Genomic DNA, 26,353 nt, shown 5'->3' on the forward strand with positions numbered 1-26,353 from the left:
GGCCTGTTATACAGATCTATTTGAAGAGCCAAGTACCCTCTCACCCTGTGTGTGTGTGTCTTGTAGCAAAAGTTCATAAGTTCATCTCTGAATGTTCATTAACAAGTGAAAGGGGAGGAGATAAAATTATTTTGCAATCCCAAAACAGTTTAAAGTACACAAAATGTTTGCGTAGTGGCCTCCAGGCTTCAAAGTGCACCAAGTAGTCTGCCAACAAATACTCTCTCTCAGCCCTTGCAGTTTTACCTCTTCAGGCAGCTGCTTGCTTAAGAGAAATGGATTGGGCCGATCCCATTTTCATATTTCTGGGCTTTATCCTGACTGTTCTGTCTGTTATGAAAATTGGGAGTTTCTGGAACAGCAGCATCAGAGAGGATTTTCCCCCAGGACCCAGACCCTTACCTATCATTGGAAATCTGCACATTATAGACTTGAAAAGACCCTATCGCACTCTCCTGAAGGTAAATCTTTATTTTCTTGCCCTGAGCACTAAACCACACTACCCCTAAAGAGAAAAGGCTAAGGTAGAAGGCTAAGGCAGAAACAGAACTAGAATTAGTGACCAGGATCAAAGATAACAGGAAGACCTTTTTAAAGTACACACAGAGTAAAAAGAAAGCACCGGGTAATGTGGGACCCCTGCATGCTGAACTATCTTGTGGTTGCACCAGATGATAAAGCTGACCTCTTTAACAAATTCTTTGCCTCCATTTTTCTGAGCAGGGACTGGGACATCCCCCCATCAGGATCCCAAATGGACTCAGAAGAGGCACCACCAGGCCTAGGGTTAGAGAGGACCTAGTTAGGGAACTTATGGGGGGGATGGACATGTTCAAATCAGCAGGTGCAGATGATCTCTACTCCAGGGTGCTGAGGGAATTGGCAGAGGTCATGGCGGGATCCCTGGCACAGCTTTACAAGCACTCGTGGTGCTCTGGCCAGGTACCAGAGGACTTGAAAAGGGCCAATGCGTTTCCCATTTTCAAAAAGGGGAGGAAGGAGGACCTGGGAAACTATAGGCCCATTAGTCTTACCTCGGTCCTGGGGAAGTTCTTTGAGAAAATTATCCAGGAGCACATCTGCGAGGGGCCAGCAAGGGAGATTATGCTGAGGGGCAACCAACACAGGTTCATTAGAGGCAGGTCCTGTCAGACCAACCTGGTTTCCTTCTATGACCAGATCAAAAAATCCTTGGACACAGGTGTCACAGTGGACATAGTCTTTCTGGACTTCAGGAAGGTCTTCGACACTGTCTCTCACCCCATTCTCATTAAAAATTTAGGCAACTGTGGCGTCAATGCAAATTGGCTGGAGGGATGCACCCAGAGGATGGTGGTAGGCAGGTCATGTTTGACCTGGAGGGACGTGCTGTTAAATATCTTCATCACTGACTTGGATGGGGGCGTGAAAAGCATCTTATTCAAATTTGCAGATGACACTAACATGTGGGGAGTGGTGGGCACACTAGAAGGGAGGGACAGGCTACAACTAGATCTGGACAGGATACAGGGGTGGGTGAATGAAAATACGGTGGGTTTCAATACTGACAAGTATGGAGAAAGAACCAGCACCATACCTACAGTCAGTGCAGAGGCAAAAAAGTATCTTGGAATCATTATTGATTCCAAGACGAACATGGGCCGGCAGTGTGGGGATGTGGTCAGGAAGGCCGACCGCACCTTATCGTGCATCCATAGATGCATCTCGAGCAGGTCCAGGGAGGTGATCCTCCCCCTCTATGCGGCACTGGTCAGGCCGCAGCTGAAGTACTGGGTCCAGTTCTGGGCGCCACACTTCAGGAGGGATGTGGACAGCATGGAGAGGGTCCAGCGGAGGGCCATTTGCATGGTTAGGGGGCAGCAAGGTAGGCCCTATGAGGAGAGGCTACAGGACCTGAATCTGTTCAGCCTGGGGACAATTTTTCTTTTTTTTTTTTTTGGAGGAGTGGAGGCTCAATGGTGAAACCATAGGACAGCCCTGCTAGATGCCTTTGCACACGAGGAACAGGGTGCACAGTATGCTATTCATTTTTGAGAGGCTTGAGATGTCCTGAAATAGGAGCTGGATGGCAAAGGTGAAGACAGACCAACAGCCAAAGGCCTCTAGAGTCTGGAACAAGAAGTCATGATGAACCCAGTCAAAGGCTTTTTCCTGGTCCAGTGAAACAAGGCGGATGTTCAGGCCAAAGTGCTACATGGCTGCCAGCAGGTTGCAGAGAAGGATGAGGTTGTTTCCACTAGTGGCACCCGTTGAGAGCATGATCAAGCCAGCAACTTCTTCCCCAGAGTGATGAGTGGTTGGGGCACTCATGTGGCAAGCCAGAAAACCTGGGCTCCAGGCCCCTGTCAACCAGAAGGAGTCTCTCTCACTTTTCACCATGGTGCCCTAACCCCCGTGCTAGCTATTATCCACTACCTTCTGAGTGTTCACCTCTCTCTGCTTGTCTCCACACACTGGCTTTTCTACAGCTGCTCCTAACTCCTCTTTCCTGTCTTAACTTCTCACTCTTCTTTTTCCAGAAGACCCACAACACACTTTCTCTTTGTTGTTGCTATTATTAGTCCTTGTGTTCATTATCATTGACACTTACTGGGAATTCCCTACTGTCACCGGATCCCATGCCGGGTGCTCACAAATATGTCACAACGCCAGAACTAATAGCACTTCTGACACCTTTGTGAGCTTTATGAACTTACAAGCCCCTTTCTCCAGACATGGCCCATAAATGTATCAGAACTCTGACATTGAAACCTCGTCATTCTAATATGCACCGGTAGGTAAAATCAAGGTGTGATTTTCAGCAACATCTTAATTCAGATTCCACTTGTGTGACCCCAGATTGCCTTAATAAATGACTCCATCCACAATGAACTCAGAGTACTAATAATACCTAGACTTATACCTGCCCAATTTACGGGAACAGGAAGCTAAAAATCTCCTTACTGTAACTGAGATGGCAACAGTTAAGGTAAAAATATTTAAAGGTGAGATATTGTGTCCACAAACATGAATCCCATTCCTACAAACCACTCAAAAGGAGGCAGAGTAATAATGGATTGTCATTCCTTTCTATATTTGTCTAAATTTTTCTTTCTATACTGTCAACTTTTTTTAGCATTTTGGACCAAGTCCATCTCTGGTGTAGCCCTGCTGACTTCTGTGGAAGAATTTGGGCCACCACTTCAAATAATTTGATTTTCTTCCCATTTAAGCTTTCAGAAACGTATGGCCCCATCTTCAGCATTCAGATGGGATTCACAAAGATGGTGGTGCTCTCAGGCTACAAGACAGTGAAGGAAGCTCTGGTGAACCAGGCAGATGCATTTGCAGAGAGGCCTAAAGTCCCAGTATTTGAAGACTTTTCAAATGGATATGGTGATTTAGTTTTATCGTTGCTTATAAGCAAACCTTATTCAAGCTAGCAGAAAAGCTTTGCTGTAGGAGAAGCAGATATGTCAGGAGCTAAGTGTCCTTGTAAATCAGACAAGGGTCTTTGGGTGGATGTGATACTTTTTATTAGACCATTTAGTTGGTCTAATAAAAGGTATCACATCTACCCAAAATAAATATTTAGTTGGTCTAATAAAAGGTATCACATCTACCCAAAGAACCTTGTCTGCCTATGTCCTTAGACCAACAGCTACCAATTTGGCCACCCACATTGTATCTGCAACCAAGTAGGAAACTACACAGCAGTGGAGAACAGTGATGGCAACATTGTTGAATGGACCCATTGTTTATGACTATGTAGAGGAGTGATAATGGTCCAGGACAGGGTCAGACAGCACAGCTGTTATTGGCTTTTAAAAGTACATGAATCAGGGACTCAAATTGTGATTTTTCATAGTTAATGTTTACAAAATGAAAGTGGTTTCCTGTCACCTTTTAAAAACACAGGTATGTTCTTTAATTTGTTTGACAGTTTTATAAAAATAATTAGGGAATTAATATAGAATTCAATAACCACGTTGATTCCTATGCTTAACACACAATCTTAACTAGTGAATCCTAGGGCATTTAAATAAACATTGTCATTAGAATTACACATTTTTACCAGCAAACCTTTCACCCCCAAATTCCACAAATAATATCCTAAAAACTCTCTTCATTTCTAGGGCTATTTCTTTCTACCACATCTTGTGCTTCTCAATTACAGCTCATCAAAAAGACTTTCAAAAAAAACATTTTTAACATTCTCCATTAGAAAATGCCAGTATGCCAAATTCTAAATGTTGCCTAGATTTGCCTAAATTTGGATGAACATTTTATTGAGAAGGGTTTGCAGGTACCAGATGAGTTGGATAGAAGGAACAAACCTAGTTACCCAGTTGTTAAGGTTCTCTACAGTGATATGGTTGGCTCACATTCACTTCTTTGTGAGCTGGAACTGCGTTGTTCATGCCCCAGCTGACAATTGCAGCAAACCCACTATTAAGCAATGCTTTTAAATGGATAGCTGCTACCCAGCTCTACTCCAGCTAAACGTTATTCAAGAAAGAGTGGCATTTCCTATACTTCTAAGAAGTATTCATTTTAATTCTTTTTCTAACTGGAAATCTTCCCTTCACTTCAGGTATTACTTTTTCACATGGTGAAAACTGGAAAGTGATGCGCAGATTTACTCTCACAACCTTAAGGGATTTTGGAATGGGCAAGAGAGCCATTGAAGACCAGATTGTTGAAGAGTGTGAATATCTGATAAAGAGCCTGGAGTCTCAGAAAGGTGAGTGTGTGCTAACTTCATAGACCTGCTAAGGTTTTGGTCCAAGGTGCACGACAGCTTCATTCTTTCATCAAACTTTCTCCTCCCAGGAAATCTCACTATTCAGTTTTGCTGATATCATTTTTTTCCCATTGCTTGGAGACATGAAAGGGGCTTTATGAAGTGGCAAGGGTATTATAGCAGGTGGTTGCCCCCTCTTTGCTTTGGGCACCCCCTGTGTGAATACCATTAAGAGCGTTATGTATAAGTTGTTACATTATTTGCCTGGGAATTGCAGGAGGGAACAGCAGAACTGTAGGCAAGGTACTCCTCTCTGAATAAACAAGCTTTTTGTTGTATGACAGGGGAGGGCAATTATTTTGGGCAGAGGGCCGCTTAACAAGGTTTGGTGAGCTTTCGAGTGCTGCCTGGGTAGCCCCACCCCATTAGAGATCCTCCATTCCCTGGTTGCCACCTTGTGACCAGATGCCCCACCCCATCCCCTAACCTTTAGCACTGTAAGTCCCTCCCCTTGCCCCCCCCATATTGCTTTTGGGAGGGGGGATTGCCATCTTAGAACCAGAAAAAAATGAATCATACATCAAAAGTTAAACACCTACTATGACATATTTTACTTTTATTACAAAAAATATTCATGCCATGATTTGTTTTTGCATACTGTAAGTAGAGGTGATGGCATAATAACTCAAAAATAAATTCATAGTCTTGTATATTGTGGGGGTGGAGCATGGGTGTGGGGGTGTGTGTGTATGATGGGGCATGGGGGGGTGGCAGTGTGAGTGAGGGGGTGTGGCTGTGTGTGTGAGGGTATAGGGTATGTTGGGGGGTTTAGGGGGCAGTGTGGGTGTGTGGCATTTGCGGACTGTGAGGCAGCATGGAGGGGTGTGGGATACCCCCTGCACATGCTCCCTCCATGGTGTATCAGCAGCAGGCAGGGGTGCTCATGCCTGGCACAGGCACTGATGCCTGGAGGCACTTGGCTCCAGCCAGCACTGCACATTGCAGTGAGCGGTGCAGGTCCCACCAGGCTGTCTCTCTCCACTGCACATGGGCAGCCCCCGCACTCACGTGGCACAGGAAGGAAGCCCCAGGTGCCGGAGTTAGCTGCCTTCCCTGCCTCCTGCTACAAAGGCAGCCAGCTCCAGCACAGGATGTCTCTCCCATGCCATGCAAGTGCAGAGGCTGTGTGTGTGCAGCAGGGAGTGCCAGCGATAGAGATGGCCCACTAGGGGCTGCGCCTCTTGCCACAATGTGCAGCTCTGGCTGGATCCATGAGCCACTGGGCACCAGCACCGGGCTCAAACACCCTGAGGTCCCCCTCCTGCTGATGCTGTCACCACTGCCACCACTTGTGGGGCTGCGTGCCATGTGGGGAGTGCAGGGTGGGGTCCTCATGCCCATCCACCCTCCCTCACATCCACATGCTGTCCACCTGAGCTCCATGGAGCCACTGCCCCCCTGGGCTTGGGCTCCGTGCTGCCATCAGCCCTAGCCCCACTCGCTGCACTTAAGCTCAGCTGCAACCCTGCCCCCACCCCTGCTGCTTCCCTACCTGCTGCCCGGAGTAAGCAGGATGCCAGGAAAGCTGAGCAGGTCCCTAGCAGCAGCCTCACCCAAAAAGTGTGTGCTGGGTGGCCCGGGCCTGGGCCCTTCTGCCCACAACAGTGGGAGGCAGGTGCAATAGGGTATGTTGGCAGCATGTGTATATATGGGGGCCTCACTCCCACCCTCGTGGGTGGAAGAGTTGGGTGGTGTACAACTCATTGGTGGGTGCCACGGGCTGTATGAAAGTGCCTGGAAGGCCAGATCCAGCCCGTGGGCAGTATTTTGCCTGCCCTCGTTCTATAGATTTCATAGATTTCATAGACATTAGGGCTGGAAGGGACCTCGGGAGATCATCGAGTCCAGTCCCCCGCCCGAAGGGCAGGAAGTCAGCTGGGGTCATAGGATCCCAGCAAGATAAGCATCCAATTTACTCTTGAACTCCTTGGTCTTTTGAGAACAACACACCCCCGTCCTCCTGCAGTCAAACTTGGAATCATGATAGCATGTGTCCACAAACTTCCCCCTGCCCCATACCTAGTATTTGGGACCTAGAACCCATAGTAAACATGAGGAAGGATAAAAATTGTGGGCCATGCTGTGATTTTGATGGACATAAGTTTCCCCTTCAGGTGCAGTTTTTCCACTACTGCTACTTATTGATCAGTTCAGAGCCATCAAGGATTGAAGTGGGAAGTAGGATTAGCACCAGTAAAACAAATACCTTTGTTCCTTATTTACCACAGGACATTTCCTGTTACATATGGGGAACATAACGATATACCTCTATAGTTTTCTTCAGCATAATACAGTATTATTGTTTCTGTGGCACCAGGAATTTCTTATTGCTGTGAATTGAAGCAGACAAATGTTACATAGTTAGTGATGATTTTGTAGATGTGATGATTTGGAGCAACTGTATATGCTTTCAGATTCAGCTTGATTTTTTTGATCTCTGTCTATCATGTCTATATCCTAAAGGCTGGGTTTTGCTACACCTACACTCTTGCCCTATGATATATGGTTTAATGAGAGGGGAACCAACCATCTCCCTAGTGAATGAATAGGATAAATGTATGTGAATAAAATCAGGCTTTCAGGTTCTGGTCACAATGGGAAGGTAGCCAAGCTGCTGATCACCTCATAATAGGCCTTGAGCACCTAAAACCAAAACTGAGGCTGACCAGCAAAAGCACATCTTGGAGGAGCTGGAAGTAATAAAAGGTCCATCTGGGCTCTGAGCAGCTGTCTCACATAGCCCAGAACATGAAGAGAGCTCACACACCTAAAGACGTGAGGTCTAAGAACTGGAACAAGAACTATAAAAGGACACTGTACACATCCCAAAGGGAGTTCAAGAGTAATGTGGAAACTAAGGCAGGAAATAGTATGTCATTATTGTTGTTGTATATCTGTTAGCTGATGGATTTTTTAAGCCACAGATAACTAACATCCATTGATCAATCGAGCAGGAATCAGCCCAACTTCACTTATGCCAATCTGTTGTGATTTTATATCCCACCAGTAATTTGTCTCTGTATTGGGTGTGGCAAAAGGGTCAAGTTAGTCCAAGCTGACCCGCATTGTGGCATCCCCTTGATCAGCACTGGCTTTGGTGCTGGGCTTGTTTTCTTAGTATATTAGACCATGTGGTTACTCCAGATGAAAACATTAAAGCTATTACAGCTGATAAGAACAGGGACTTCACATGATCTTAGCCTATAAAAGGCTGAGAAGCAATACAAAGAACTCTAATGTGGTTAGGGACACACGCAGGGATAGCAATACAGTGCAACAAGAGAACACACAGCAGTCAAGTGAAATAGCAGTAATAAAGTCCAAAGGGCTATGTATCACCAAACAGCATGATGAAACAACTCTCTACAAGCGGAGGAACAGAAGCCCTTATCTTCAATACTGAGACCAAGCTGGAAACACTTCTCTCCTCACCAGACGAGGTTAGAACAAGACATGCTTCTCCTCTCCAGGAGAAGGTGCAACCAGGAGATCATCACTCTCACACTGAACTAGCTCTGCTATGACCTAGTCAACCCTAGTCACTCACACTGATCTCCCAGCATGTGTACCACTAGGAGCTATTTCCTTCCTAGGGTAGGACCCAGTCCAGTCTCAAAGGAGATTACCTGTCTCCTGAGGAACGTGCAGTAAGCCACCCACTGGCCAAAACCAAACCAGCACACCGAGGGCTCTCTTTCACTATCGTTTATACCCTTTCAGCTCCTCGTCATACCGCTTGCCGTTCTCCAATCACCTGCTGCCAGTCAAATAATTTGTTCCATTCTTTGCTGTCAATCAAGGTTGTTGCGCATCTTTATCTCAGGATCTCCCAGTTCTTCTCATGATCACAACTGAGCATTCTCACTGAGCATGTTCACAACTAAGCATGTTCGCTCCTCCTAAGTAGCTCACAGGTTCAAAAGATGACTCGTTCTGGAGGCTTCTTCAGCTGGTTCTCAATGCACATGCTTACGACTTGTATCAGTGGTACCAAACCAAACTCTCTCTCTACCTATCTTTTGTTGACTGAGGGATTAGCATTCCCTCTGGACACAATGTCATACTGTTTTCAACTATCATGTATCCCTGATTGGTAACACGGTAAACCAGAGGCCATCCGAGGATGGAGCTCTGGGGGAGGTCTGCTTGAGAACGTTGGGGTTTTCAGGCTCAGGATGTAAATGGTTAAATAGTTAAATGGTTAAATGGCAATTATATTTATGCCATTTACCACTTACCATCTAGTGACCTCTGGCAGGAATGACCCCAGCCCCTTGTCTTCACCATGCTCCTGGCACTGCATGGGCCCCAGGTGGAGGCAGTGAGCATGGCTGAGCCATGAGGGGGTGCTGCCCAACTGCAGAGCTGCAGCTTCCCCTTGCCCCCACAGGCAGGGGCTGGGGCTAGAGGCAGAGCCAGGGCTGCAGACCTCTTCTGTGCCTGGATCCCACTGCCACAGGGAGGGAGGGCAGGAGAGAGTGAGTACCAGGCTCCCCACAGGGATCAGCTGGGGCCTTCTTACCACAGCAGTGAGACTCCCAGCTATGTGGTAGACCTGCCCATCCCCCTGAAGCAGCGGAGCCCAAGCAGGGCAATGGGCTGTGGCCCAGACCTGAAAGTCTCCTCCGTATTGCCGGGTTGGGCCCTCCCCAGCTTGACCCAGGTGAAGGCGGGGTGTCCACTCCCAGTAGAGCAGCCTCCACTGGGTGCATTGCATCCTTCCACCTCCAAAAAGTGGCACTGGAGTTGCTTGGGGCTTGGCTCAATCCTGAGGCAGGGCTGAGCACACAGCTCTCAGCCCAAGGATGCACCGTGGCAGCAGGAGCAGGCGGTGCCCAGTCTGAGGAGTCACTGCTGACCTCCCGTACAGTGAGCGCAGCCCCAGGGCCTTCCTGAGGGGTGGCGGCTCAGCAGCCCCAGCCTGGGATGCTTCTGTTGCAGTCCTGTTGCTCCCCACGGGGTACCTGCTGTGCTGCCACCCATCAGAAATGCCCTCACAGCTGTGAAATCAGCCCTGCCTGTGTGGCCCTAACACTACGGGCAAGAGAGGGAATGATGCAGCTACCCTATTGGGTCTGGACCCCACCCCTTTTGCCCCAGGGCAAGCTGGGGAGGCCTGACCCAAAAGTGCAGAGGAGCCTTCCAGTTCTGGGCTATAGCAGCACAAGCACAGTGGCAGGCACAGGGAGACATCACCGTGTCTAGCCCCTGCTTCTGCATGGGGGCCAGGCCAGAAATTTGCTGCTGTGGTGGGAAGGCCTTGCCTGATCCCTGTGGCAGGCCTGGCACTCCTGTCCCTCCCTCCCCATGGAGGCAGGGTCTGGGCACAGCCCTGTCTCCATCTTCAGCCCCAGCCCCTGCCCATGGGGTGACGGGCAGCCACGGCACTGCAGCTGCGCAGTGCTCCCTACTGGCTCAACCATACCTGCCACCCCCCTGCTCCCTATTTCCCCACCAGCAGTCTGGGGCCCTCGCAGCGCCAGGCTCATGGTGAAGACAGAAGGGGCTGGAGCTAGGACTGGGGCCAGGGTCATTCTTGCCAGAGGTCACTAAACTAGGTATGAGCTATCGATTACCCATTTAACTAATATAATTGGTGGAGGTTAAACGGTTAATGTTTTTAGTGATATTTACATCCTTAGTCCAAGCTCAGGTCTGGGGCCTAAAACACATGGACTGTGGCTCCCACGTCTAAGAATAAGGACCAGACCAAGAATGTGTTCTATGGCAGAAAGCCTATTAGCTATGGTTACAGATTAAAGAATAATAACAACTTACTATTAATCATGCTATTTGGCCAATCTCTTCCTTGATTTCAACTTTTTTTAGGCAAGCCCTTTGAGCCTACTATAATAATGAATGCAGCAGTTGCGAATATCATCATATCAATATTACTCGGAGAGCGATTTGACTATGAAGATCCCCGATTCATTAGACTCCTCCATTTGATCCATGAAAATGCCAGGCTTCTTGGGTTGCCCTCAGTTCAGGTAGTTTTGATTATTCTAATGTCACTATTCAAATGCATGCATGTTGTTGTGTGGCTTTGGCAGCATATTACATCTTTCCTACTAATCAGATAGAGTCTGACTTGGGAGGATAATATGAAATTTTATCTAGGTATATACCATTGTATATGTATACACTCGAGAACTACTTGCTATAGCAAACTGAGGGCTGCAGTTCCTGTGGTGAAATAAGGCACTTAAGCCTAGGTGCTCCCTGCTCCTATGTCTACTGTAGGTTGTGAGCTGGCTCATTCATAACTAGCTCTGGTGCTGCTCTGTGGCTTCAGCATACCACCACATAGTCATAAACAGGGTGGTGTCCAAATAGGTATTGGCCTCCAAATCTCTTCTGTACTCCATGGTATTATTTATCTAGAACAGTTCCTTAAAGAAAGCATACCTTTCTGGGGAGGGACTGGGGAACCCTACATGGCATGTAGACCTGCGTCCTCCCTCAGACTCACCATTTCCTGCATGTGAGAGCCCTTATTCCTTTAGACTCGTCCATGATCCTATCCATGGATCCTATCTGTGGTAGCCTGTTTTCTTAGGCACCTAATCTCAAGTATGCACCTAATCTCAAAATCTTAGTGACAAATAACCCCTTTCCTCTTCTTATAGGGCTCTTTACATTTCAGTATCCTCATCATCTCCTGACTTCACAGGTAGATCCATAGAGCACACAGGGAGTCTTGTTGCAACCCTTTTCAGTTGTGTGATGCGTGTGCAGTGAGCTTACCAGCAGGGCTCTGGCCAGAACAGCTGCTCTGGTACAATTCCAGATGCAAAGAGATGAATGGTGCCATTGCTTGTCATCCTCTTGCCCTCCTCATCCCTTTGTCCAATGCCAAATGGTGAGTGTCCACACCCACCACCCCACAATCTCTCTATCCTGGATATGTCTATGTCTGTCTTCTACATGGGCAGAACACGATTTATGAAGGGAGGCACTATTCTTGAAGTCAACAGTTTGACATGCTGTTATACCTGGCTACTCTTATCGAAGAAGCCACTGCACCCCTTTCCTACCTATTCTTCCCACATCACTTGCTGGGTTAAAACATTATGGCATGGAAGAGAGAGATTCCACTGCCTTTCTAGAAGTGACATGGTTTCCTACAATGTCTAGGTTATGTTTCAGTAATCTTAGATCATTCAACGGCCTCTCCACTGGCATTTACAGTGCTATAGCATATCTGCCCCAACTCGGTCACACTGCTCTTAAAGGAGAATTTCTGTGAACTATTCCCAGTACAGCAAGTTGAAAAAATGAAATGAGATAAAGTATTTTATTTTAAACTTGACTCTTGAGAATTTGACTTGCAAATCTGACTAGCTCGCAACATAGAAGAATCAGCTTGTCTCCTTTGCCTTTGTGAAACCTGGGAAAGTCCACTGAGTACACAAGGGTCTGTGAACTGTTCACACTATTCAGCAAAACATACAAGTTTCCTGCACCTCAGTGGACATGTCTACATGAGAATCTACAAGTGAAGTAGACTAATTCTGTGGCCCACTAGTGTGGCAGGAAAAACTTTGCTAATGGGCAGTAGAATTAGTCTACTACACACTAGCATCACAAAAGAGCATGTACCAGTGCTAATGAACAGTAGCACTGATTACAGCACATTAAGTCAGTACTTGGAATTCCAGGTACAAGTAAAAGCTCCGCTATCCAGCACCTTCCAAGCCGGCATGTTCTATTAACCGGCATGCTGGCTTGTAAGGTAAAATGAAACTGGAAGTGTGCACTTCTGTGGCACTTCTGGTTTCTCCAAGCCCCCACAGCCCAGGGGAAAACAACCTGTGCTGCCAAACCCCCATGGCCTGGGGCATAGCAGGCTGTATGGGGCCCAACTCCCTGCCCTGTGGGGCCCACAGGGCCTGCAGGAAGGTCAGCAATGCCACGGGAGAGTTGGCAATGCCATGGGAGGGGTGGCGGCGACCCAGTTGCAGCAGAAGTGGTGGCCCAAACAGGCAAGGATGCCTGTTTGGGCTGCTCCATTAACCGGTATATTTTGTTACCCAGCATCCCTCATTCCTGCAGAATAATGGATAACAGAGCATTTACTGTACTAAAATTAATGCACCTTAATTACAGCGCATTAATGAACATGTACACAGGCCCAGTTAATTAGTCAAATTAGGCAGGAAAAATTCACTTGCTTTAGTAAAGTGTGTTCAGACCTTTGATTCATAAATGTTACCACACACAAAATATTCTCAGTATTTATTTCTGCTATGTATGATGTCTCTTGTTTTTTAGATCTATAATTTGTTCCCAGCCCTTGGATTTCTCCTGGAGGGTCACAAGACTGTTCTTCGAAACAGAGATGAGCTGCATGCTTTTATAAAGGTTGTTTTCATAGAACGCTTCAAGACACTGGATAAAAATGATCAGCGAAGTTTTATTGATGCCTTCCTTGTAAGACAGCAGGAGGTAATTGATAATCTGCATTTTCTTCACACTCACATTTCTTTTTCATATCTTGGAGTCAAAAGCCATGTGCATGAAAGTCTAGCCAAAGGCAAAGCACGTACCTAACAGACTAATCAAAGTCCACAAACAGCTTGCTGCTGCTAGCTCATTTTGAAGAAAGTAGCTAGCCAAAATTCAGGGTACTTCAGGTTGGTTCACTGAGGAAGGTAAACTGAGGATGGAGTCAGGTATGTTTATTCACAAGCAGTGTGCAGATCCCTGTATGTGTGAGCACAGTGGTAGTCACACAGAAGGAGACATTTTCTTCCCTTGTAGCTCTAAGCTCCTCTCAGTCAACAGTTAGCCTAAAGTGCTCTCTCTTTATGTCCATCTTTGGGACAAGTTTCCAGTGTCTGTGAAAGCCAGTCTCTGTGTTCCCTGTTTCATAGACACAGAAGCCCTTATAAAGTAGTAGACTGTGAGTAATACTACACACATATGCCCACTAGAGGTGCACCGATACATCGGTCTGACATCTGATCGGCACCAATATAAAGAAAATTAACAATATCAAAAATCAGCTTTTTTTGCCTGATGCAGCTGATAATGAGGCAAATAAATGCCCTGTGCACACACAGATTGCATGGGGCCAGGAGTGCAGCCCGACAGCTTGGAGAGCTGCATCCAGCTGGTAAGTCTGTTATGGTGGAAGAGGAGGAGGAGGAAGAGAAGGGGTGTGGGGGGGAGCTGATCAAGGTGTCTGCAGTGAGGGAGGGAGTGGAACTGGAGCAGGGGCAGGGGAAGGGGCTGGGGCAAGCGCTGCCCAGCTGGGGTGGCGCAGGATGTGGGACAGAGCTGCGGCTCCTCCAGGGGGATACCAGGAGGGGGAGGCAGCTCCCACCTCTATGTGCACCCTGGGAGGCCATGGGGGGGAGGGGCATGTTCCCCCTGGATCTGCGCGGGGCACGGTGGCTGCTGCTGTGGGCTGGGGCCAGGGCTGTGCTGGGTGGGTGGTGGCAGCACTGGGAGGGGTGCTGGGGGGGGCTGAAGCCAACCTAAAATTCACCATAGCCCTCCCAACTCTCCTCCCAGTGTGACTGCCACCCACCCCGAGCACACCCCTGCTCAGCCTCCACTGGGAAGAGCCCAGCATGGCCATGGCCACAGCCTGCAGCCTGCAGCCGCCTCGCCCCACCCCGCACAGATCTGGGGGCACATGTCTCTCATTCCAGGGGCCTTGATCTTCCCCCGGCATGCCCCTTTCTTTCCCCTTCCCCTTCCCCTTCCCCTTGCCCTTCCACCACAACAAACTTACCAGCTGGACGCTGCTCTTCAAACTGCCAGGCGGCATATCAGAAATTGGATTGGTATCGGCCCGTATGCCTCCTTAAAAATCAGCTATCAGTATCAGCCCCAAGAATCTCTATCAGTGCACCCTAGTGCCCACATGTGTCTTCCAGGTGCATTTGTTAAAAGAGATCAGAGAGACAGTGTGTATATGGTGGAGGGTGGGGGGAAGAGGGGGGGAAGAAAGCGACTGATGGTTATACGGATCCAAAAAAAGACTGTAACTGTTTTATGCAACTGACTTGAATGAAGAGATGGCGTGACACCCATCCCACAACATTATGACTATTGTAGCTGACAGATTTCAGCCCAATCCTGCAGTAATACCTACGTATATTAACCACTCACCCACCTGATTTCAGGGATGCAGGAACCCACAAATGCAATTCTTCCCTGAGTACGACCAACATCACTTTTGTGGTTAATGGATAATCCACAGGCTAGTTTCAATTTCCTTAAATTTGGTTATCACTTAAACTTCTTTGATAAATATCCATCAAAATGCATTTATCTGGAAAAACTTCTAATTCTTTTTTATTATGATCAATTAGATTTGCCACCATATTTTTATATTATTTTTGTATTGCTTGTGGACTCCAGTCATGAACTAGGACAAAACAACGATTTTGTTTCTGCTGCACTGAAAGGCTAATTAGAAGATAAGAGAACCAACGAAGCAAATGAAATAATGTGATGATGTGTCACCATAGTGGGCAGAGGTTTCAGCACATACTCTGCTTAATGCAGTGATGGATTATAGACATCACAGCATAAAAGAGTTTTAGTGATGGATTTGGAGAAGGATGTTGATTTAGGTTTGTGGTTATTTGGCAAGGCTGAAGGGGTTGCCTGAAAACTAAACAAGTGTACAATGGAACTGCCATCACAGGCAGGTTGAAGGGCTGGAATCAACCACCCAATGAGAAATGTCAAGTAACCTTCCCTTGTCATCTAAACAGCTGCTTCAAGGTATGTTAGGAAACCACCCAAGTCTTGACACGTGAAAGTAAGCACCTAGCTTATATATAAGCCCTACTGGGCAGGTAGGCTTATAGCACTCCTGCAAAATAAAGCCTGACAATAAAACATAGCTAGTGGGAATAGTGCTTGTGCCTTTTCACAAATAGATGAATGGCTAGAGCCAGTACCATAGCAAGGCGTGGAGGTGGGGGGGCAAGCAGGGCAACCACCCCAGGTGCCAAAGCAAAGGGGCACCAACAGGTGCTGCCCAGCTGGGGTGGGGCATGGGACAGAGCCATGACTGGCTCATTTGAGGGGACACAGAGACAAGGGGAGGGCATCTCCCACCACTGTGTGCACTCCTAGGCAAGCAAGGGGAGGTGTGTGCCACCCCCCGGATCCACGCACAGGGCAAGGGCGGGCTGCCTCTGCGGGCTTTGCCCCTTTTGCCAAACTTTCCTGCCATGGCATTGGTTAGAGCATTTACAAGCAGTGCACGAGACCCAGTTTCACATGTTTATTCTGCCTGAGGGGACTTGGACCAACATCTTCCATTTCTTAGGAATATGTTCTAACCACTTGGGTATCACTCACTTACTATCTGCATTTGAAGATGCACTTCTTCGTATACTTAGATATTCACAGGACAGGAAGAAAAGCAATACTCTGTCCTTGAGATGCTTGTCTAGGTGGAGGTAGGTCTGGGTTCTCTTCTCTGGTCCAGTGAACATTAATATACTGTATATAGCTCAATCAGGAGAAAATAAAAACAGCCAACTCTAGAGTACACAGCAGGTGTCCAGACGTGTAATCTGGGATGGGGGAGGGCATTTTAATTAGAGTAGCTCCCAGACAGCCACTCTAATTGAAACGCTGCAGTGTTGCATGTATTCAGCATCTGTGTTTCAAAATGGCCATTTTGAATGGGGGTGCTTTAACTGAAGCTCGTTCAATGAGTTTTAGTTAAAGCTCCCTGCTGCCATTTTGAATTGCAGGGTGCTGAATACATGTGCTGTTGCAGCATGTTGGAGCACTATAATTAGAGCACTCCAGCACTGATGTGTTCTAATATCCAGGGGTCAGAAAAACCCGCCATAAAAACTCCAGAGCAACACACGCTCAGGCAGCATGCCCTTGCAGTGCAGAGAACTCTGGGCTGTACAGTACACGGTGCTGCAAACATGTTTGCAGCACCACATACCACATCATGAATGACACATGCCCCAGAGGCTGGGGGAGGCATGGAAACTGGGGGTAGGCGGGGAACTCCCAAAGGGTGGCCGTGGTGGAGTCGGTGGTGGGGGGAAGTGGCAAACACCAACCGGATGCTGCTGGCAGTGTCGGCGGTGGCCAGTAGTGATTGGTGATCACCTACAGACACCGCCAGCAGTGTCAGTGGCAAGGGAGGGGGATGGCGAGGGGCGACCGGAAACATCGGTGGCACTTCTCTCAGGGGGTGCGCCGCCAATCTCAGGGGGTGCAGGTGTACCCATGTGCACCCCCTATGCATCACCAGTGTACCACATGACCATGCTTATCTGGAAATGCCCTTAGAAGCCATTATCCTGAATGTCACTGTACCAAAAACCTTTCATGGATATCACCCTAGCCTCTTACAGCTGTAGAACTCAGGGCCATCATGGTTACACATGGAAAATATTCTTTATAAATTCAGTCCTGCAAGAGGTTGAACACTTCAACCCAGATACAACAAGACAATAACATACGCAGGAACAGTGAGTTATTTTTTCAATGTCTCCTGCCCTCCATGAACTTAATTATGTGCTTAGAGCTAATCATGTGCATATCTGTGTAACCAGACGGGAGTCAGCATGTTCAGATTTTGCAGACTGAGTTTGGGAAGAGAAAATAAATGTGCTACCTAATCAAAGCATTCTTCGTTCTCTCCTACACTTGCATAATATCAACTTTAGTAATTAAATATTGCTTGGCTTGCTAAATTGCAACTTCTAACTAGAGGGCTTTGAATTTTTAGGGTTTTTTTTTTCTCTTTCTCTCCATCCCTCCCTGCCCCCAATTCTAACTGCAGGAGAAAAATGACACCAATGTTTATTTCCACAATGATAATCTAAAAAGCCTTGTAAGCAATTTGTTTGCTGCTGGCATGGAGACCACTTATACCACGCTGCGCTGGGGCATTCTGCTAATGATGAAGTACCCTGAAATTCAGCGTAAGTCCTTTTGTGAAAGCCACCCTCCTAGAGAGCACACCACAAATTCACCTGGGGAACTCCAAAGCTGAGACACAGCAAAACAGAGAAGTCACAGCCTGCTCTCCCTGTGACGTCCGCTCTCGAGACAGAACACAGTAAGGAACGTCTGATTCTGACCACACTTAATCAGTGCAGCTGTCCTTTATTGAATGCCATTCCCCTGATCTCCCCAAGGCGATGGTCCACAGATGATCAACAGCAAAATTATCTGTTGTTGCTGCCGCTGTTTTATGGTTTTGTCTATTCATCATAAGAACATAAGAAGTAATATACTGCGTCAGATCAATGGTCCATCTATCCCAGTGTCCTGCCTCTGACAGTGGCAGAAGTGGATGATGTACAGGGAGATCACTGAACCAGGTATCTCTAGAGTGGTTTTCAGTCTTTTTCCATTGGTGGACCCCTACGAATTTCCAAATGGAGACTCGGACTCCTTTGGAAATTTTGAATGGAGGTGTAGACCCATTTCAAATGTAAGTGTGGGTATTTACATACTTTGATGGATCATCGTCATCTTTCATGGACCACTTAGGCATAATCTGCAGACCCTCCTTAGTCCACAGACCACAGGTTGAAAACCACTGCCCTAGAGTGCTCTATCCCTGATTCAATACCCTCCCTGGTACCAGGTGCCTCCCACGTCTCGTTTCTTTTTAGGTCTTATCACCACTAAAAAAATTGTTTCCACTTCTCAAAGACTGTTTCTGATGCTCAGAAGACAAATCCCTTCAGTGCCACTTGAGAGCTTGCTGCTTGAAGGATGCTTCAGGGCATCACTACTCAACCTCGAATGGGAAAAGTTCTCCACTGGCAAAACTGAAAGACAAGGTCAACACAGGAACCTCCTGCACAAAGAGAGACAAATGTTTGAAATAAAATGCCCTCCAAGGCACAGGTCACAGTAGTCAGGGCCTCTTTTGTCTTCATAAGCACAGGGTCTTATGATGCAGTAGTCTGAACATAGGACTGCTGAACTCAAACCTTGAGTCTGGCTGCCCTTGTCAGAGTCCCTTGCCTTTATTTCACTATAAAAGTTCTCCTTCTGGTTCCCCATGGGAGGGTTAACTAGTTACTGTCTGTCAGCCTTGAAAAAGTGGCGGGACATTGACAGTGTCCTCCTTGCATGTTTAACCTGGGACAAGTTAAGTTGTCCTTTATGTTTGCAGGAACTGTGCCTGGTAGTTCTGGATAAGGTTGCACATGCAGTTTTAAGGAAAGGTTAGACACAGGCATGTGGAGTTGTTTGCTGTCCCCAGGTTGAAGAAGAGAGAGGAGGGTGTTTGGTTATCGGGGCTGGACACAGGCATGGGCAAACCAGGTGACCAACTGGGGCTTGGACAGAAAGGGGGGCTAAAAATGGTGAAAATGATGATTATTATTATCATTATTTCTGGAGAAAGAGGGCCTGATACAGGGCTGCCAGGAGTCCAGGTACAGTGCTGTTGATTATTCCCATATTTATGGGGTTTGGTGATTGCCACAAAGGGCAGGAAATGAATTCCCCTCCCCACCCCCCACCCTTTGCTACAGGTGTCAGGAGATTTTTTTTTCATCTTTCTTGGAAGCATTGGGTGTTGGCTGTAGCTAAGGCTGGGAATCTTGACTGGGGTGTGCCAGTGCCCTAGTAGAAACCCGCCCCCAGAAGTTCCTTGTTAGAAAGTCTTGCCCCTTCGCTTAGGGTCAGACCAAGTGCCACATTTAAGACCATATAGGCATGGACTGTGGGGGTTTATACCCAAGAAAAATGGAATATGTGGGGAAAATATAAAGTAATTTTAGCATACAAATCTGAACTTCTGAAAAGTCTCTTTATCCAGGTCCTGTTCAATTGCTGCATATTCTTATTTGGCAATTTCACGAAGAGAATGGGAATGGGTTGTCTGTGCTTTCAAAGCTCTTCATTCAGCTCTAATAGCATTGAGCAAATGTGAAAAGGTCTAGTTGTGTCAGCATCCCATTATTTCTGTAGTCAGAAACGTCAGTATCATTTTAACATGCCATTTCATCATTTTAATACTTGCTACCTAGAGATTTTGTGGAATCTCCATCCCTGGAAATTTTCAAGAGCCAGCTCAACAGACACTTGGCTGGAATGGTTTAGTCATGGATGATCCTGCCTTTAGCAGATCCTTTCCAGCCCCACTTTCCTAGGATCCTATGTGATTCAATGGATTTCATAGCAGAAACATGCCGAACTTTTCAGGAATCACTGAATGCTGCTCTCATGATATCCTTCTTTTTTTTTTTTTTTTTTAACAGAAAAAGTCCAGGACGAGATCATGACAGTTCTAGGATCAAACCCACCAGGAATCAAACATCGAACTAAAATGCCCTATACAGATGCAGTTGTCCATGAGATCCAGAGGACTGCTAATATCCTGCCACTGAACGCACCTCATATGACTACCGTAGATGTCACTCTCAAAGGCTACTTTATTCCAAAGGTGAGCTGCTTGTAGCAAATAGTGGAACTAAGGGTAGGTGAGAGGGGCACCCCAACAGAGCCGATGCCTGGGCCAGAAGAGGAACCCCACGGCATTGTTGTTGCAGCAAGAGGTGGGTGCATGGACACCCTGCTGCTGCTACTAGTGCTTTAAGAGCAAGAACCGGGGTGTGTGGAGTAGATGGTATTGGCAGCAGCATAGCCAGGGACTATGTTGGGAGCTCCCAACATAGCTAAGATTCTTGCTCCCCTGCCCCCGACCCACTTCCCCACCTCTCCTCCAGGGCTTGCCCAAGAGTACATCTCTGCTACCCTTTTAAATGCCTGGTTCTGTTGGTTGCTGTTAAATCAGCCTGGATTGAAAATCCCATGCCAGAATTTTCAATACTCTTATTTGCAATATTTATCACCATACCTTTAAATGCCTTTTACTATGGTTATGGTCACAGGGCCATATTCCTCCATAGGATAATTCCTCAGTTGTGATTTTCAGGGAACTTATATCATTCCCTTCCTGGGCTCTGTGCTGAAAGACAAATCTCAGTGGGAGAAGCCGGATGCTTTCTATCCTGAGCACTTTCTGGACTCTGAAGGAAAGTTTGTGAAGAAGGAGGCCTTCTTGCCTTTCTCAGCAGGTGCCATCTATTTTTTTTTATTATTATTATATAACACTGTGATGGACAGAGATTTAACATTCAGCAGATTATAACTTTAGCTCCTGATTCTTTCCATTTTAATTAATTAATTAATCTCTTTCTTTCTTTCTTTCTTGTAATTTATATGCTGTCCTTCCCAACAGAGGCTCAGGGCTATTTAAACAGAGGCCCACAAGCAGTATATCATCCTAGTTTTGTTTGGTAAATGCCTGCCCAAATAGGATGTCTTACAGCACTTCTGAAAGATGTCCAGATTCAGGCTATATGGAGGCCTCAAGAGGGGAGGCATTCCAGGACTGGAAAGTAACTTCAGGCAATGACTTGCCTTATTTTTTGCCAAGTGGACTTGGCATACTGATGGTACAGACGTTGACCTCAGTTGAATGTAGGGATCGCAATGGGGCACAAGGGAGAAGTAAGTCCCCTAGTTCCTCAAAATATTTAGGGCCTTTTAGGTCAAAACCAGCACCTTAAATTGTGGCCATAAAGCTACTGGGAGCCACGGCAGACTCTGGCATATTGGAGTTATATGCTCCTAAAGATCCAGCAGCAGCAGAGGATCTAGGAGTACCCCAAGGCAGTGAACCTGAGTGACAAAGGGAAGTTGAACCCCATCAGTGATGATAGGTGTCCCAATCCCTCCACACAAGTCAGGTGGTCTCCCCACCAGTAACATCTCTGTCTTACCATGATTCTGTTTAAATTTGTGCATCTGACCCCCAACTGTATCCAGGCACTGGGAAAGGATTGAGACTAAAGGGCCAAAGTCAGAAGAGAAGGAGAGGTGGATCTGGGTGTCATTCACATACTGATGACACCTCACTCCATATCTCTGACAATCTCACCTGGGGCCTCATATATGCATTGAAAATGAGGGTGAAAAACAGACCCTGGCAGACCCTACAGAAACACTGTGGGGATGAAAAGCACTCACCCAAGACCACCAGCTGAGACCTCCCTGCTAAGAAAGAGTGGAACCAGTTTAGGGCTGTCCTGTGACTATCCAACAGGTCATGTAAACACTTTATTAACACCTCATGGTCAACTGTTTCAAAGGCTGCTAAAAGATCTAATAAGATCAGCAGGGTACAATTTGTCCTGTCAGTCTCCAGGTGAGTATCATCAACCAAGGCCACAAGTGCAATCTCGGTGCTGTAGCCAGGATGAAAGCAGGACTGACAAGGATCCAGGAAGCCATTGGCATCCAGATGCACCTGAAGCTGTCGGGCAACTACTTGTTCAATGACCTTTCCTGAAAAGGGGAAGTTGGAGACACGGCAATAATTGGATGAACAGTCGGTGTCAAGTGATAGTTTCTTGAGCAGAGGTCAGACAATTGTAGACTTCAGAGCTTTTGGCACCATGCTCTTCCAAAGAAAAGTCCTAACAACCCTTGCCAGCATTGACTCCAGTCTCTCCTGGCTGATGTTTTTACAAGCCAAGATGGGCACAGGTCTAGTTCACGAGTCACTGTCCTAGCTCCCCCCTTCCCCAGCCCTCCTTCCCCAAGCAGATCCCCTGCATCAGTGGGTAGTAACAATTGAAAACAATCCGCACAAATAAGTCAAGACTGGGTTTCCTCAACCCCAAAGTCTGACACTACAGGAAAGATAGAGGTCCTCAAACCGTACTGGATATGGGCAAATGTATCTGTGAAGTAGGTGACAAGCTCATCACAGTGGACTAAATATAACTCAGTTTCCAGGTGAACATAGGCTGGATTAATCAAGATATTTACAACCCAGAACAGTTCTGCCATATGACATGTTGCAGATGCAATATCAGTGGAGCAGAAAAGGATCTTCACACAATCTGTCAACTTCATCATAGGTCAAAAGTTCCCATGCTTTAACCACATGCTCTCCCATTTAAGCTGGCTTTGGGGTTTCTGTGTCACTACAGTGGTGGGAGCAGATGCCTGGGTGTCATTGTATCTATGGGCAATGTCAATGTGCTGTTCCAGAGATCAACCAAGCCATCCACAAAGTAGCTATCAAGGTCAGTGGGAATGTGTCCAGAGAGTTCTGGATGCCTGCTGACTCCATGAATGTCCAGGCACCTGGACCAGGCTAGCAAGTCCACCACCTAACAGGATGTAGGACAGAGATTTGCATTTCTAGGAGGCAATGGTCCAGCCATGACAGAAGAGTTCTTGCCAAGATCCCTGATAGACAGAACTTGGGATCAAGATAAGTGTAAAACATTAGGTCCAGCATGTGAAGCATCTACCATCAGATTGATCATGTTTGTTGTGCATTTCCTTGCAGGCCGGAGGACATGTGCTGGCGAGACTCTTGCCAAAATGGAGCTCTTCCTCTTCTTCACGAGCCTCCTGCAGAGGTTCACATTCCAGCCTGCCCCAGGCCTTTCCACCTCTGACTTGGACCTCACCCCTGCACCCGGACTTAGAAGAGCTCCAATGCCCCATGAGATCTGTGCAGTGCCACGGACCTAAAGCTCAAGGCTTTCCTCCATGCCTTAAATGTGCCTGTCTTCAGGCCTCCCCATATATCATTGCTGGTTTAATTGATGCACTTTATCCATACATATGTTCAGCCATCTAGGCAACTGCCTGGTGAAGTGAGTTTCACAGGCCTTTGTATATGGTTTAACCAATGCTTTGTTACTTTCCTTTCCTGATGCCTCAGTATGCAGCTTCCATGGTGGCACAAGTTCCTCACGCGAGTACTTCCTTGGGAGCTCCAGCTCTGCAAATTTTGGAGTACCTCCTAATTCCAGATCAGGCATAGCTTCTAGAAAGGGCATATGCCTGTATCCTTGGACTTTGAGACCCAGCCCTTTGACTCCCCTGCTTATGTGTGTCCCCTCAGATGGCTACTCTCTGGCTTAGCTTTTGGAGAGAAACACTATCTCTTTGAAGGGACAGAGCGTCTCTTTGAAGGGACAGAGTGTGCCCAATGTCGTGATCAGCAAACCTGATTTGTTTCTTCTTAAACAAATTACCCAACCTTTATTAGTCAACCTTTATTAATAAGCTTCACTACACAAGATAAATCCCCAGGCAGTGTCTGGCTGTTCTCTGTCTTTCTAAACTCTGCTTCATCCAGAGTTATAGGTGGAATGGCTCACTATGTTCAATTTGTTCTCTGATTGTTTACAGGTAGCAGTTTGGAAAGAAGAGCTGCTGCCCTTTGAGACATTCCTCTTCTAAAAAGGCTGCAAATGCATGTGTGTCCATACCCTCAGAAACTTCCCATCCAGCCTTTCTCTCTCTCTACCCTGGCTCTGGGGCAAGGAACAGACAGTCAAAAAGCCTGAGGCTGAATTGATTCAGTCTTTGCAGGTTAGCCGAAACTGCACAGACTAAACTGAAACAGAAGTGAACAGACATTTACCTTTCATTCAGGAAATACAGTCACATGCCTGCAGTGGCTCAGGCCAGAAGCCAGGGAATGCTAGAGCATGGCTTTCTGGCTGTGTGTTCACTTCCTTTTCCTGCTGTCCCCGAGGTCTCTGGGATTTGCAGTCCAGAATCACAACAGCAAGACTCTGCAGAGTTGCTCATCACTTGCTCTTCTTGCTTCCAGGTGCCTCTCCAATTTGTAGGCCACAGGTGCAGCCAGCAGTCAGTTTAAACAGGGGAAGAGGTGTTTAACCCCCCTCCCTGGTGCCGGACCCCAGCTGAGGTTTGCCTGGCAGGGCAGTCCCCCCCTTAAACTGGGCTGCATCCCCAGCTGGGCTTGTCTCCCACATCCCCTTGTCAGCCAGCCCTGACTGATGCAACACAAGCTCAAAATACACTTTTTCCTTGTATGCGTAAGGTAAAGAGAGAAGGCAAAGAAAGAAGCTAAGGCAGAGCAGGGCTCATATTTTCAAAACTTGCCCATACCTTTTTTCATGGCTCCACTTCTAGCACTACAGTCTTGGGAACTCCATATACAAAGGCTCTTGCAAAAGGATATGCATGTAGCATATTTCAATTACAATATTTCCAGCTTCAGTAGTGAAAATCATCAGTAGAAACCTAAAATTTGAACTCCTTGTTCCTTACCAACCTTTTCAAAACAATGTTCATTCATCTCTGATTTGAAGAAACAGTGTCTTTTTAGTACATAAGATCTCAAAAATAGTGTATCCAGCACATTAATCAATACACCTCATTAGTACAAAGAATGTGATGTGTTTTAAAGTACTGCTCATAATGAATGGAGAAGGGGGCTATATGGCAGCTATGTGCTCTTCTACAAGTGATTCTGTGAAATTAAAATAAAAAGACGACCTCTGATATAACAAGACCTCAGACTGCCTTGGATACATATGGACATAATATCTAAGTGCTTCTCAGTTTTTTAAAAAAGTTTTTACCTAGTAGTAATATAATTTTTACAGATGGGAAAATGAGGCAGAAAAACTAACACACCCAGATCACCCTATTTGTTTCAGTACCTAACTCACTGGTTTAGGCTGTTAAATTGAAATGGAATCCTAAGTGTGTACATGTGCCAGAAACTTCAGGTTCCTGGTTGCATGTGCATCATTCCTAAATGACATAAGATTATTCCAGTGAACACTGAATCAGACTCTAAACCCAGGACTCTTAAATTCTACTCCTATTTTATAGGGAAGCCTAACTTCTTACAATGCCACTGTTGCTTCAAATTCATTAAAACCCAATGGGAAAAGATCAGTCATTTGAATAACTTCCTGTTCACCTACAGACCTTGGCAATTGTCCCTTCAAATGGATTTGCAGGAAAACAAAAGAAAAAAAATCATAACCTGTCTGCCTTAAGAACAAATGGATGCCAAAATATGAAAGTATGGAAGTACTATTATTATTTTTCCTCTTTCAGTTAAATGTGATAAGTATAAAATGTGATAAGTAAAAGTATTACCCAGGTTTCAGGATTCAGGAGGGACCCAAGGAAAAAAGGGTGGTTTTTGGACTCCAAGGTAATGAAAAAAGCTCTTATGATCCACATAGATCTATAGAATCTAAAACCATAGAAAATCAGGGTTGGAAGAGACACCAGGAAGTCATCTAGTCCTATCCCCTGCTTAAAGCAGGACCCTCCCCAACTAGACCATCCCAGCCAGGGCTTTGTCTAGCCGAGTCTTAAAAACCTTCAAGGATGGAGATTCCACCACCTCTCTAGGTAACTTGGTCCAGTACTTTACTACTCTTCTGGTGAGAAAGTTTTTCCTAATATCTAACCCAAATTAGTCTTGCTCCAACTTAAGCCCATTGCTCTTTATTCTGTCATCTGCCACCACTGAAAACAGTCCAGCTCCATCGTCTTTGGAACCACGCTTCTGGTAGTTGAAGGCTGCTATTAAATTCCTGCTCAGTCTCCTCTTTTCCAAACTAAATAAACCCAGTTCCCTCAGTATTTCCTCAGAAATCATATGTCCCAGGCCCTGAACCATTGTATCCTCCACTGGACTGTCTCCAATTTGTCCACATACTTTCTGTAGTGTAGTGTAGACCCAAAACTGGACACAGTACTCCAGATGTGGCCTCACTAGTGCTGAATAGAGGGGAA

The 26,353-nt window shown here is 46.5% G+C and overlaps 1 protein-coding gene across 2 annotated transcripts; it reads left to right on the top strand.

Moving 5' to 3' along the window:
* The first annotated feature begins 208 nt into the window (after window positions 1–208).
* On the top strand, window positions 209–25,106 carry LOC149872527 (cytochrome P450 2K6-like). Of its 2 annotated transcripts, XM_090030789.1 has the most exons (9): window positions 209–461; window positions 3,213–3,375; window positions 4,574–4,723; window positions 10,613–10,773; window positions 13,058–13,231; window positions 17,568–17,709; window positions 20,011–20,195; window positions 20,688–20,829; window positions 23,118–25,106. In XM_090030789.1, the coding sequence occupies exons 1-9, from the start codon at window positions 276–278 to the stop codon at window positions 23,303–23,305; spliced, it is 1,491 nt and encodes a 496-aa protein (XP_089886915.1). In that variant the 5' UTR covers window positions 209–275; the 3' UTR covers window positions 23,306–25,106. The 2 variants fall into 2 exon arrangements, with proteins under 2 accessions (XP_089886915.1, XP_089886924.1); XM_090030798.1 differs by lacking the exon at window positions 3,213–3,375.
* Window positions 25,107–26,353: the final 1,247 nt, after the last annotated feature.

This window comes from Crocodylus siamensis, chromosome 1 (genome assembly GCF_052110815.1).
Source record: "Crocodylus siamensis isolate JL-2025a chromosome 1, ASM5211081v1, whole genome shotgun sequence".
NCBI classification, from domain to species: Eukaryota; Metazoa; Chordata; order Crocodylia; family Crocodylidae; genus Crocodylus; species Crocodylus siamensis.